Source organism: Scomber japonicus, chromosome 4 (assembly GCF_027409825.1).
Source record: "Scomber japonicus isolate fScoJap1 chromosome 4, fScoJap1.pri, whole genome shotgun sequence".
NCBI classification, from domain to species: domain Eukaryota; kingdom Metazoa; phylum Chordata; class Actinopteri; order Scombriformes; family Scombridae; genus Scomber; species Scomber japonicus.
Genome location: NC_070581.1, coordinates 30,409,965 through 30,423,640, shown reverse-complemented (window position 1 = coordinate 30,423,640; position 13,676 = coordinate 30,409,965). Strand labels below are relative to the sequence as shown.

Below are 13,676 nucleotides of genomic sequence, written 5' to 3'. Positions count from 1 at the left end.
AGACGGGGTCAATTTGACCCGGGAGGACGACAGGAAGGTTAAATTAACTTTCTTTTTTTGTACATTTCGTATTATACAATCAAAATTACAATTGAAATGAAATATACAATAAACATTTTTCCATTTTTTATATTGTATAATAAAAATGATCAAATAATAAAAAAAAATTATAAATATGTGTCTATATAATTATTATTATAATTTTTATGATACAATAGAAAATGAATTATAAAAAATTAAAATAAAGATTATATACATTATCATTTTTATTATACAATCAAATTTGTATTAAAAAACAGTATTTTTTACCAGTCGAGCCCAAAAAGTAATTCATAATTTATATTTTCTACATGAATTGAATCCTAATGTTTGTATTTGTGGTTCGTGCTGTCGGCATCATCGCGTCTCAGAGCGGAGAGGACAGCTCTCGAGTGTCCATCACCTTCTTCCGTCTGTTTCGAGTGATGCGATTGGTCAAGCTGCTCAGCAAAGGGGAGGGCATTCGAACGCTGCTGTGGACGTTCATCAAATCACTGCAGGTCAGAGGGGCGGGACTATTCAGGGAGCTGCTGCCTTGCTTCAGAGCACAGCGGTAGAGTCTAACCCTTCCTCTTCCTCCTCCTCCTCTTCCTCCTCTCTCTGTCTCTCCTGCAGGCTCTGCCTTACGTCGCTCTGCTCATCGCCATGATCTTCTTCATCTACGCTGTGATCGGCATGCAGGTGAGTCTGACCAGGTGATCCTGCAGGAAGTTAAGGAAGTCTCTTTGTGTGGATGTTGCTTTAAATCTGCCAAATCACAGAAAGATGTTTTACAGAGAAAGATGCATCACTCTGTCACATTTTTTAAAGAACAGAAAGGAGGTTCAGGTGCAGTGGCGTGCACAGACTTTTTGAAGGGCAGGGGCAAAAAGAAAAAAAAGGGCACATACAGCACGTTCTCGCCACTGAAGAGGGCACTTTAGTGTATGTTTTTGCCACCCAAGAGGGCAGTTTATGTGTTTTGCACATGTTCTGGCTCGTGTTTTGCCAACCAGAAGGGCACTTAAGCACGCATTTTTTTAACAAATGGGCCACGAGGGGGGGCGACACCACTGTTCAGGTGTTTCCGTCTCATCACTTAAGAGTTTGTTTGACCTCCTGCTCGCTCATACATCTGGATGTGTTCGCCAGTGGGAAACTCAAACCAGTCAACACAGACATCAAACACACTCTGTAAAAAATGAGACATGACAAAACTGTGAGACATGGAAAAAAATGAAGGAATCCTTTTATTGTTATGTTTGAATATCCGTCATGAATATAATGTCTCATGTACCTCCTCTGGTAACACTTGTACTTCCTCCCTCTCTCTCTCTCTCTCTCTCTCTCTCTCTCTCTCTGTCTTTGTCTCTCTCTCTCTCTGTCTCTCTCTCTCTGTCTCTCTCTCTCTCTGTCTCTCTCTCTCTGTCTCTCTCTCTCTCTCTCCATCTCTCTCTCTCTCTGTCTCTCTCTCTCCATCTCTCTCTCTCTCTGTCTCTCTCTCTCTCTCTCCATCTCTCTCTCTCTCTGTCCTCTCTCTCTCTCTCTCTCTCTCTCTCTCTCCATCTCTCTCTTTCTCTGTCTCTCTCTCTCTCTCTCTCTCTCTCTCTCTCTCTCTCTCTCTCTCTCTCTCTCTCTCTCTCTCTCTCTCTCTCTCTCTCTCTCTCTCTCTCTCCCTCCCTCTCTCTCTCTGTCTCTCTCTCTCTCTCTCAGACGTTTGGGAAAGTAGCGATGCAGGCTCACACTCAGATCAACAGGAACAACAACTTCCAGACTTTTCCTCAGGCTGTTCTCCTCCTCTTCAGGTCAGATCTTCCTCCTGTTGCACCTCCTCCTCTTCCTCCCTTTTTATACAGTAACGTCACTTCCATCACTCCTCTGCTGCTGCTTTATTTGTGTGTGTGTTTTTTAAAATCTTATTACACAACTAAACTTAATCTTAAACACACATCAGCTGTTGTAATTAATGTGATGATCATGAAACTACAAAATAAAAGTCAGGTAAGGAACAGAAATATATGCTCTTTTTCAGGATTTCTTATTTTTAACCTGTACTGTGTGTGTGTGTGTGTGTGTGTGTGTGTGTGTGTGTGTGTGTGTGTGTGTGTGTGTGTGTACAGGTGTGCTACAGGTGAGGCGTGGCAGGAGATCATGTTGCCAGTCTGCCGGGAAAACGCTGCGATCCCGAGTCAGACTACGAACCAGGCGAAGAGTTCACCTGCGGCAGCAACTTCGCCATCGTTTATTTCATCAGCTTCTTCATGCTGTGTGCTTTCCTGGTATGAACACACACACACACACACACACACACACACACACACACACACACACACACACACACACACACACACACATTTTCTGCTCTAGGTAATACTCAAATAACACAAAGAAAAGCAGCAATTAATTAAATAAAAAATATTTTTCTCTAGTTTTTCTCAATTTTTGAAAATAAAGAAAGAAGACACATTTTCTTTACGGACATTTAAGCAGCAGAAATATACCAAATAAAATGAATTCAGTTTTAAAGATCAAACCAAAGACTTGGAGTAAAGTTTCAGTCCCAAAAAGATGAATTACAGTTTCATCTGTGCTACGAAAGAAGGAACAATCAGGGTCAACATTTAACTTTTATTTTACAAAAACTAAATTAAACACATGTGCAATATGCATCTTATTTGAAACAGAAGAAATCCTGAGTAAAGCTGAAGATGAATATTAACCTTTATGTTATGAATATTAACTTTTTGGATGACAGTATATGGTGAGTGTTGAGTGTTAGTGTACCAATATACAAATTACTCCCCTGATTTATTTCCTTTATAGTGTTTAAATGAGTTTTTGTGCTCAAAACAGAATCTGATTTCCCTATTTTACAATTCTGATGGTGAAGTTTGATGTATAAAATCTCGCACTGTACTGTCAGAGTTCCAGTTGCATTGTGGAGAGAATGAGTGGATTAACCTCCTGTTGTCCTCAAGTCAAGGAAGGAAAGGAGGGAGGAAGGAAGGATGGAAGGGAGGAAGAAGGGAGGAAAAAGGGAGGAAGGATGGAAGGGGGAAAGGAAGGAAGGATGGACGAAAGAAGGAAAGAAGGAAGGAAGGAAGGAAGGTAGGAGGGAAGAGGAAGGTAGGAGGGAAGGAAGGAAGGACGGACAAAAAGAAGGAAGGTAGGAGGTAGCGAGGAGGAAGGAAGGAAGGATGGAAGGGAGAAAGGAAGGAAGGGAGGAAGGAAGGAAAGAAGGTAGGAGGGAAGGAAGGAAGGAGGGACAAAAGAAAGAAGGTAGGAGGGAGGGAGGAAAGAAGGAAGGTAGGAAGGATGGAAGGGAGAAAGGAATTAAGGGATGAGGGAAGGAAGGGATGTAGGTAGGAGGGAGGGAGGGAGGGAGAAAGGAAGGGAAGAAAGAAAGAACAGTCAAAACAGACGGGTCAATTTGACCCGGGAGGACGACATGAAGGTTAAAAAAGATGAAGATATTTCTGGTTCTGCCACATTGATTTCATCCTCTTTAACAATGATTGATAATTAATTTTGTATGTTTTTAGGAGTGAGTTTAAAAAAAATCTGTGCTACGTCTCTGAGCTCTTTGACAAAATGTCCTCCTTTTCTTTCCTTTCTTTTTTTTACCTTTCGTCTCCTTCAGATCATCAACTTGTTCGTCGCCGTCATCATGGACAACTTCGACTATCTCACCCGCGATTGGTCGATTCTTGGGCCGCATCACTTGGACGAGTTCAAGAGGATCTGGTCTGAATATGATCCAGAAGCCAAGTATGGGACACACACACACACACACACACACACACACACACACACACACACACACACACACACACACACGTTTCCATCACTTCAGAGGATACTATATTAACATTTTGATCTTTTTTATCTATCATGAAGCCAAAGCATTATCTGATATTATCACCTAGAACCAGAATAAGTCACATAATAAGGTAATAATTCTGTTTATTCAACAAGTAACAAATACAAGGAATTCAATGCAGTCCAGTTGTCAAGAGAAAAAAGCAATGAATACAAAAGTATAAGAGAAAGAAGGACTATGTATTTGCTTACTGATTTAAAAGAACTGCAAATAAAAAGCACAATATAAATGAAAGTACCAGAAGTAAAGAACATATAAATATACATAAATCATCACAGACTTACAGAAGGATATTTGTATTATATAATCATGTTCTTCTTCTTCTGCTCTCAGGGGTCGGATTAAACACCTGGACGTTGTTGCTCTGCTCAGGAGGATTCAGCCTCCTCTGGGTTTTGGGAAGCTCTGTCCTCACAGAGTGGCCTGCAAGGTAATAGAAGCTTCACACTTTGGATTTTGGCCCGCAGTCTCTTCCATTGAAAGCACATTTGGAAAAATTCTGGGAAAAATAGTGAACCTTTTTAAACTATGTCAGTTTTGAAAAAAGAAAAAGTAAGAGTAAATGTATGTTCTGAGTTTGACTTAACACAGAAAAGTGTGTTGTTAACCACCCTGCCAAATTTGAATGATTAAAAAAATCGCCAAATATATGAAATTAGGCCTCAAAGTTGTGTAAAAATCAGCCTCTTTCTCTGCTCCCAAACGCTGTGGGCGTGGCCGCTGAGTCTGCTGAAGCCCCGCCCCCTACCAAGTGTTACCTGTCAATCAAAGTCACCACCTCTACCCGAAACATGGACGCTACGTCTGAGAGCTTTCTGCTGCTAACTCAGCTGCTAGCTCGGTGGCTAACTCGGCGGCTAGCTTAGCTGCTAGCTCTGCAGCTAACTCAGCTAACTGGCTAACTGTACACTGTAGTAGTAGTAGTGCGCGCTGTATGTATTTATACCTCTACAGCAGCAGGGGCGGGTTTATGCTACTTCAGGCACCACTAAATCCTGAACACAGAAATCTTGAAACACAGTTTGTGAAGCCTAGCTCCACAATTTATGACCTATTTAATGTATTTAGAAGAAAATGTCTGAATTCACTTTACACGGTCTTTAAATAATAAAAACAAACCATGTCCTCCTGCTCAGCGTCTGGTAGCCATGAACATGCCCCTGAACGCTGACGGGATGGTGACCTACAACGCCACGCTGTTCGCTCTGGTTCGCACTGCGCTAAAGATCAAGACTGAAGGTATTTGACATGTTTCCGTCCACATATTCACTTTGATTTCCTATGTGTGTTTTTTAAAACGTTCATCATCTTGAAGTGGAAAAATTGGATAAAAAGCAAATGTGCGCAGACTTAATGAAGAAATCAGATCCGCGAGAAGTGATGAGGAGTAATGTTGGTCAAATTTAAAGGACCAGTGTGTTGATGATGTCACTGTCAGTTGTAGCGTCATCTCTCTGACCCCGCCCACTGTGTGCTGTTGCTAGGTAACCCCGATCAGGAGAACGAGGAGCTGAGGGTGATCATCAAGAAGATCTGGAAGAGGATGAAACCAAAACTGCTGGATGAAGTCATACCACCACATGAAGGTATGAAGTACTGCTACTACTACTGATTAGGGTTGGGGGATATCAACAAAAGTGGCAAATGATGGCAGCGAGGTGGAGGAGGGGTTAGCGACTAGGGATGTGCGTGAACCAATTTTTTCATGACTGGTGGGGATAACCAACGAATAACTGAATATTTGCTGCATGCCGACATTCACGTTCAGTATTCATAAACAAAAGCTTTAACTGCACAGACTTGTATTTATTTAAATGATTATCAACCTTCATTTCTTTACAGAAACACATTAATTAAAAGAAAATCTTCCAGACTTACAGACCCTCTCTCTGAGGCTTTTGTCACACAATTTAAAAGGCTGTTACAAACGTTGACGTACTTAGTTTGGTGATTAGCGTCAGGTCCGTCTCCCTCAGTAACCGTCACAGCAGACAGCAGCTTTTTGTCCATGTGAAACTGCGATAGCTCAACTCTTTTCGCACATTTTAACATTTATTGATAACCAACAATTGACTGATTCTCTCTTCTGTTTCCTTCTGCAGAGGAAGAGGTGACAGTTGGGAAGTTTTACGCCACTTTCCTGATCCAAGATTACTTCAGGAAGTTCAGGAAGAGGAAGGAGAATGGAGGTCTGCCGGGAGAGGAAGACCCCTCCAACCCGTCTGCTATACAGGTCTGCCTGCGTGTGTCTACTGTATATTAAACAGTGTGTAGTTCATAGTGTGTGTATTTATATATATCTGTGTGTGTGTGTGTGTGTGTGTGTGTGTGTGTGTGTGTGTGTGTAGCTGTGTAAAGCCGGTCTGAAGACTCTGCAGGATCTGGGTCCAGAGATGCGTCTGGCTCTAAATGAGGACCTGGAAGAGGGAGAGGAGGAGGAGGAGGAGGTGATGATGGAGGATGAAGAGATGGAGGAGGACGCTGCATATAAGGTACACACACACACATACACACACAAACCAGTTTTATACACCACTTAAAGTATGATCATTTGTTAAAACTAGGTCACCTATTTAGTAATGGGCAATTATTTTTTAAATAGGTGCCCTATGTAGATTTACCACCATCGCTCTTAAGTGGGAATCTTACAACTACCAGAATGCATTGCACGCAGTTCTGTCCAATCCACTACTAATGGTGCATTAGAGTAGCTGGTTAGTCTGGATAGAACATACTGGTGTGCAATAGGACTGGATATCGGTACTCAATATCTGTAAGGTATCGAAATAAATCAATAAGTAGTATCGAAATGTCACCCGTCAAACGATACCTGCAATCGATCCTTGTATGGAGTTACTCAACACAAGCGTTCTTCGATTAATAAATATTAATAATATGAAGACTTTCAAATTGCAAAACCAATGTGGAGGAGTTGGTGCCATTTTATGCAATTTAATGTTTCTATCCATCGGTATCGAATGAAGTACTCAGTTGGTATCGGTCCGGTATCACTTTAAGGCTACTTGGATTGGTACTGGTATTGTAATTTTTTAAATGGTACCCTAGTGTGCAACGATAATAAAACTGACGGCCCACTGGAGTCAGTTATGTAAATTGTGGCAAACTATCAGAGCCTGCAAGTCTGCCATCTTCATTTTCTGCTCGGTTTGGGTTTTTTTTTTTGTGTTAGATTCTTTTCTGTCCGTCTGATGATCAAATTCTCAGGTTTGTTGTTTGTGGAATCACAGAGAAACTCCGGTGGTCGTTATCATGAAACTAGTTTTCTTCCAGATGTGCTGATATTTAAAAGTATGTAGTAGTAACACATGTTTTCTGATGTGTCTCTGCAGGGTGAAAACGGTTTTGGACCAGAGAAAGATCGACGGGGCTCCATACTGACGAGCCCCACAGGTAAATAATGTGACCTTTATTCAAATTAAAACTGGAAACATATTTTGCTTACATGAATGGTGTGAAACTTGATCTCCTCCTCTTCTCCCCCGTCTGTCTGCAGGGCCTGGCGGTGTCGTAGGTGACGGCGGCGTGTCTAACGGCGGTCTGATCCACCGGGTTGGTTCGCTCACCAAGATGCCGAACGGCAGCGAGCACGACGAACACATCCGGCGCGGAGAGAACACGAGATCGTCTGTCAATCATCACCATCACCGACGGGCCTCGGTGAAGAACAGCGTGCTGGACCATGTTCACAAGAGGCCGTCCTACTACAAACATGGAAGGTAGGCTGTCAGAGTACAAACAGGGAAAGTAGGCATTATACTAATACAGAGGAAGGTCGTCCGAATAGATACACAGGCGGTAAAATGCTGTACTACACCAGGCGGGGAGTTCTGGTCCTCTGAAATGAGGCCAACGCAGAAGTAACTTAGAGCTGCATTCTATCAAAAGGCCACCAGGGGGCGACCGTCTCTATACAAGTCAATGGAGAATTCACCAACTTCTCACTTGATTTCTAACCTCAGTAAACGTTTTCAAAATGTGTTTATGGTCTCAATCGCTAGTTTAAAGCCTTCTTCAATGCAGTATGATGTTCATTTGGGACATTTTGGCCTCCCTGATTTTATATTTGACGATAAAGCAGGGTATGCATTAGGGCGTGGCTACGTCCTGATTGACAGGTTGATTGACCAATGTCGTCGAGATCAGAAAGGCCGCCATATTACAAACAGGGGAGATAGTATTAAGTAGGCGTTGTACTGCTAATAAAGAACACTTAATTTAGGTAGTACTGCATATATGAAAAGTAGACTGTTGTACTATAAACACTGAAGACAGCTCAATGTACTACAAATACACACTGTAGGCCGTCTTACTACATGCACAGAAAGTCGGTCTTTGTCCCACAGATATGGAAGGTAGGTTGTCGTACTACAAACGCTGGCGGGCAAGTCAGTTATTCCATATAAATCAGGCTCGAGCGTGTTTATGTGGAGCAGTGTACTTTGAACCGATATGTGTCTCAGCCCGTCACGCTGTCGTCCTCTTCTTCTTCTGCAGGAGAGACTCGAGAGAAAGGTACTGGAGGAACGAAGACATGGAGGCGTACGGAGAGCAGGGTTACTACAGCAGAGAGGAAGACAACGACAGCATCACCTCCAGAGACAGGTACACAGACACACACACACGCACACACACACACACACACACACACACACACACACACACACACACACACACACACACACACAGATGACAGGTACATTGATAGAGAGACAATGTAAGGCTCCCTCTCCCATCACCACAATAATCTTCAAATTTGTGGCCTTACTGACCCCACACTGTTTTTATAATTGCGACAGCGACAGCAACAACAAACCCTCGAGCTTCGCTTGAATGGAGCCATTTCCCCAAAGATTAATAATATGGTTTGGTCCTCTGTCCATGGACTGATGTTTTTGACGTCCTCTGTTGCCTCCAGTGATATCACCTAGCAACAACAACTGGAATAAGTCCTCCAGTGATATCACGTAGCAACAACAACTGGAATAAGTCCTCCAGTGATATCACCTAGCAACAACAACTGGAATAAGTCCTCCAGTGATATCACCTAGCAACAACAACTGGAATAAGTCCTCCAGTGATGTCACCTAGCAACAACAATTGGAATAAGCGCGGGTCTGGTGACGCATTGAGTGACGTAGCGAGACAGTCAAATCCAATATGAGTGTTTGGAGCTGTTCAGACTCAGACACATCTGTCCAAACTAGGTGGTTTCAATCTGGTTAGCAAAAATCAGATCTCATGTGATTTATGACTGTTCAGACTTCATAAGAGCATCTGGTTCCAATCTAGATTGGCTAATTGGCTTCTGATTTTGGCTTGCAGTGTGAACGCAGCCTTCATTGCATCACCACGGACTGATGTACAATAACTGCATATGCTTTAGCCTAACCTTTTCCTTTATCCTTTTTACAGTGCTATCATATTTTACCTTATTTAATAGTTATTCTATAATATGTGTGTGTTGAGCAGAGTGAATGGAAACTGTTTTCTTTTATGAGAGACTGTAGATTGTGTTGTATGTGAACATGCAATGACAATTAAAGGCATTCATTCAAGTGAGTGTTATTCTCTATTAAAACGTTTGTGTGTGTGTGTGTGTGTGTGTGTGTGTGTGTGTGTGTGTGTGTGTGTGTGTGTGTGTGTGTGTGTGTGTGTTTTCAGACAATACCCTGACGACCTTCCTCTATACAGAGACCACTACAATGGTCATGCCCCCTACCCCAACAGTAACTATGGTAACGGCTACAACGAGGCTAGGAGGACGACCCGTAGACGCCTGCTTCCTGCCACGCCTACAGGTGAGATCAGACAGGTCATAATTATATAAATAACAAACCCAACTCAATTTACTTATTGATTAAATAAGTTACAATAAAATAAATAAGTTCCCAATTTGTTCGTGTATCTTAAAACAACCTTAAAACCTTTTATTTAATCCTCTTTTTCTGTCCTAACTGTCCTCTTTTTATTGCCTATGAAGCACTTAATGACATTTGGGGGAAATAAATATTGAACACGTCAACATGTTTTTCAGTAAATATATTTCCAATGAAGATATTCACATGAAATTTCCTCCAGACTTTGGTTTTAACTCAAGAAATCTACACAAAAAAATATTGAACACACTAAGAAAAACCAAAAGTACAGTTAGAAAGTAATTCTACCTCCTATCTGTGCAAATAAGTATCAGTTGATTTAGTCTAGGCATAAAGTCAAACTCATTTTAGTTCATGGGCCACATACAGCCCAGTTTCATCTTAACCCTCCTGTTGTCCTCAGGTTAAGGAAGGACAGAAGGGAGGACAGGAGGAAGGAAGGAAAAGAGGAAGGATGTAAGGAGAGAAGGAAGGAATGAAGGAAGGAAAGGAGTAAGGATGAAAAGAGGAAGGAATTTAGGAGAGAAGGAAGGGAGGAAGGAAAGGAGTAAGGATGGAGGGAGGGAGGGAGGGAGGGAGGGAGGAAGGGAAAGGAGTAAGGATGAAAAGAGGAAGGAATTTAGGAGAGAAGGAAGGGAGGAAGGGCAAAAAGAGGAAGGAAGGAAGGAAAGAAAGGAGTAAGGATGGAGGGAGGGAGGAAAGGAGGAAGGAAGAAAGGAGGAGGGAGCAAAGAAAGAGGGAAGGAGGGGAAGAAGGAAGGAAAAATTAAAGAAAGAGGGAAGAAGGAAGGAAAGAAGGAACAGTCAAAAGAGACGGGGTCAATTTGACCCGGGAGGACGACAGGAGGGTTAAGCGGGCCAGACCAGTAAAACCATTATAATATAAAGACCTATAAATAATACATATTATAACTTTACTATAATAAACCATCGAGGGGTAACCTGGTCAGAGATACTGATAAAATGTGTCCAACATTTGACTTCACTTTGATTCAGATTTAAAAAACAATTATCTTAACCCTTTATAGGACACTCATTGAAAGGAAGGGAGGAAGGAAGGAAGGAAGGAAGGGAAGGAAGGAAAGGAAGGAAGGACAGAGGAAAGAAGGAAGGAAGGAAGGTAGGGGGGAGGAAAGAAAGAGAAGGAGGGAGGGAGGAAGGGAAGAAAGAAGGAAGGAAGGAAGAAGAAAGGGGGATGGAGGAAGGAAAGAAGGAAGGGAGGAGAGAAGGAGGGAGGGAGGAAGAACAGATGGAAGGAAGGAAGGAAGGACGGAGGAAGGAAAGAAGGTACGGAGGAGAGAAGGAGGGAGGGAGGAAGGACAGATGGAAGGAAGGAAGGACGGAGGAAATAAGGAACGAGGGAGGGAGAAAGGAAAAGAGGAAGGGAAGAAAGAAGGCAGGGAGGAAGGAAAGGAAGGAAGGAAGGAAGGAAAGAAGGAAGGAAGGAAGGAAGGATATTTTGGGATATTTACAGAAGTTACCAAATATAATTATTTGCCCAATAAAGGGTTAAGATGGAAAAACTGGAATTACTTACTTATCCAGTGGGCCGGATTCAAACCCTTGGGGGGGCCGGTTCTGGTCCACGGGCCATATGTTTGACCCCCCCTGGTTTAGTACATTATTTATGGACTTTAGTGTTTTGATTTATTTATATGTGTAGATTTAATACCAAAGTCTGGTGAAAGTTTCATGTGAATAGCCTGTGAAATATATAAGTGTGACATCATCAGTGTCAGTGTGACATCATCACTGTCAGTGTGACATCATCAGTGTTTGTTTCGCTGTCGTCTCGTCAGGTCGGAAACCTTCGTTTAACATCCAGTGTCTGAGACGTCAGGGCAGCAGCGATGACCTGCCGATCCCCGGAACGTACCACCCCACCTCCCCGCCACGCCGCACACGCACACAGGTACACACACACACACACACACACACACACAAACACACACAGACAGTTATACAAACACACACTCAAACATAAACACACACTCCTCCTCTTTCTCTGCAGCAACAGACGTACGGCAGTTATGAGTCTCGTCTCTCGTCCGGTCGCTCGTCGGCGGCCTCCACAGCGTCCTGGGCGAACCCGTGTCCTCGCCGCGGACGCCTGCTCTACGCTCCTCTCATCCTGGTGGAAGAGGAAGGCAGCCCACCGTGGGGACGAGGAGGAGGAGGAGGAGTAGGAGGAGGAGGAGGAGTAGGAGTTGGAGGTGGAGTAGTAGGAGGAGGGGGCGACGGCAAGAAGGGAGGAGTAGGACGAGGTGAGGAGATGACTTTATTACCCCGTCTCTCTTTTGACTGTTCCTTCTTTCCTTCCTTCTTCCCTCTTTCTTTAATTTTTCCTTCCTTCTTCTTCCTTCCTTCTTTCCTTCCTCCCTTCCTTCTCTCCTAAATCCCCCCTCTTTTCATCCTTACTCCTTTCCTTCCTTACTCCTTCCTCCTTTCCTTCCTCCCTTCCTCCTTAATCCTTTCTTTCCTTCCTGCCTTCCTTTCTTCCTTCCTCATTTCCTTCCTCCCTTCCTTCTCTCCTAAATTCCTTCCTCTTTTCGTCCTTATTCCTTTCCTTCCTTACTTTCTTCCTTACTACCTTCCTTTCCATCCTTCCTCCTTTCCTTCCTCCCTTCCTTCCCTCCTAAATTACTCCATCTTTTCATCCTTACTCCTTTCCTTCCTTCCTTCCTTCCTTCCTTCTTTCCTTCCTTCCTTCCTTCCTTCCTTCATTCTTACTCTTTTCCTTCCTTCCTTCCTCCCTTCTTTCTCTCCTTGCTTCCTTCCTCTTTTCCTCCTTCCTCCTTTCCTTCCTTCTTCCTGTCCTTCCCTAACCTGAGGACAACAGGAGGGTTAAAGTAGAAGCTCAGTTCTGTTGTTTTGAGTCTCATCAGATTTTAAATAAGTCGCCTCTGAGTGTAAATATGTTGCTGAACTTTAAACCTCGTGTGATGCTCCGCTTCGCTCATCAGGTGTCAGTGTGACGGGTGCAGCACCCAGACCGGCCTGGTACGGCGGCCCTGCAGGGACATCAGGTAGGAAGGATGAACAAACTGATCATATAACTGGCATCGATTCAGGAGTGACTGATTTATTGTCTGATCACTAATCGATCAGCTGCGTCATGTGACTGTTTGGTTTTTCTTTCAGCTCCTCCTCCGTACAGAGCGTACACCACCCTCAGAGTTCCCTCTCAGCTCGGCGCTCAGTTCACAGAGAAACGAGGATCAGCTGACAGTCTGGTGGAAGCGGTGAGAAGATATCGATCGATCAGATATTGATTGATATTGATCGGTAGTGAAGCCGAAGTCCACTGACTGGCGGATCTTCTCTCTCTCTCTCTCCCTTCAGGTTCTGATCTCCGAGGGTCTCGGCCTTTACGCTCGGGATCCGAAGTTCGTGGCGTTTGCAAAGCGGGAGATCGCCGACGCGTGTCACATGACTGTGGATGAGATGGAGTCGGCAGCCAATGACCTGCTCGGCTCCAGCAGCCACGGTTTTCTAGGCAACGCCGACCCCGCCGCGCTCTACAGCGACGAGGAGCCAATCAGGACGGGCCGCGACGAGGACGAGCTGGCGGACGAGATGACCTGCGTGACATCGTTCTGATGGGCTGGACCAATCAAAGACAAAGAGAGGGCCTGAGAGAGGCGGGACATCAGTGATTGACGGAACATTTGACCAATCAGCTGACGAGACAGTGAAGGATTCGGGTTACTCAAAAATGAACTTTTAAGAAGATTTTTGACCAATAAGAAGAAACGAAGAGAGTAAAGGTTAAAGGTCAATGAGGAAGAAAAAGAAACAATTATAAGGAAAGTAGGGAGAAAGAAGGGATTAAGAGGAAAGAGGACAAGACAAAAAAAAGTAGAAGAAAGGGTTGAGAGACGA

At 43.6% G+C, this 13,676-nt stretch overlaps 1 protein-coding gene across 1 annotated transcript in view; it reads left to right on the top strand.

The window, feature by feature from the left end:
* LOC128357695 (voltage-dependent L-type calcium channel subunit alpha-1D-like) overlaps positions 1-13,394 on the top strand; it is a 53,243-nt gene extending 39,849 nt beyond the window's left edge. Inside the window, 19 exon segments of the mRNA XM_053318064.1 lie at positions 411-539; positions 655-720; positions 1,732-1,823; positions 2,139-2,170; positions 2,173-2,297; positions 3,659-3,786; positions 4,232-4,328; positions 5,035-5,137; positions 5,383-5,484; positions 6,001-6,143; positions 6,268-6,390; positions 7,249-7,309; positions 7,413-7,635; positions 8,414-8,521; positions 9,581-9,717; positions 11,594-11,706; positions 11,812-12,058; positions 12,936-13,036; positions 13,137-13,394. Coding sequence (XP_053174039.1) covers positions 411-539; positions 655-720; positions 1,732-1,823; positions 2,139-2,170; positions 2,173-2,297; positions 3,659-3,786; positions 4,232-4,328; positions 5,035-5,137; positions 5,383-5,484; positions 6,001-6,143; positions 6,268-6,390; positions 7,249-7,309; positions 7,413-7,635; positions 8,414-8,521; positions 9,581-9,717; positions 11,594-11,706; positions 11,812-12,058; positions 12,936-13,036; positions 13,137-13,394 — 2,388 coding nt within the window.
* Positions 13,395-13,676: the final 282 nt, after the last annotated feature.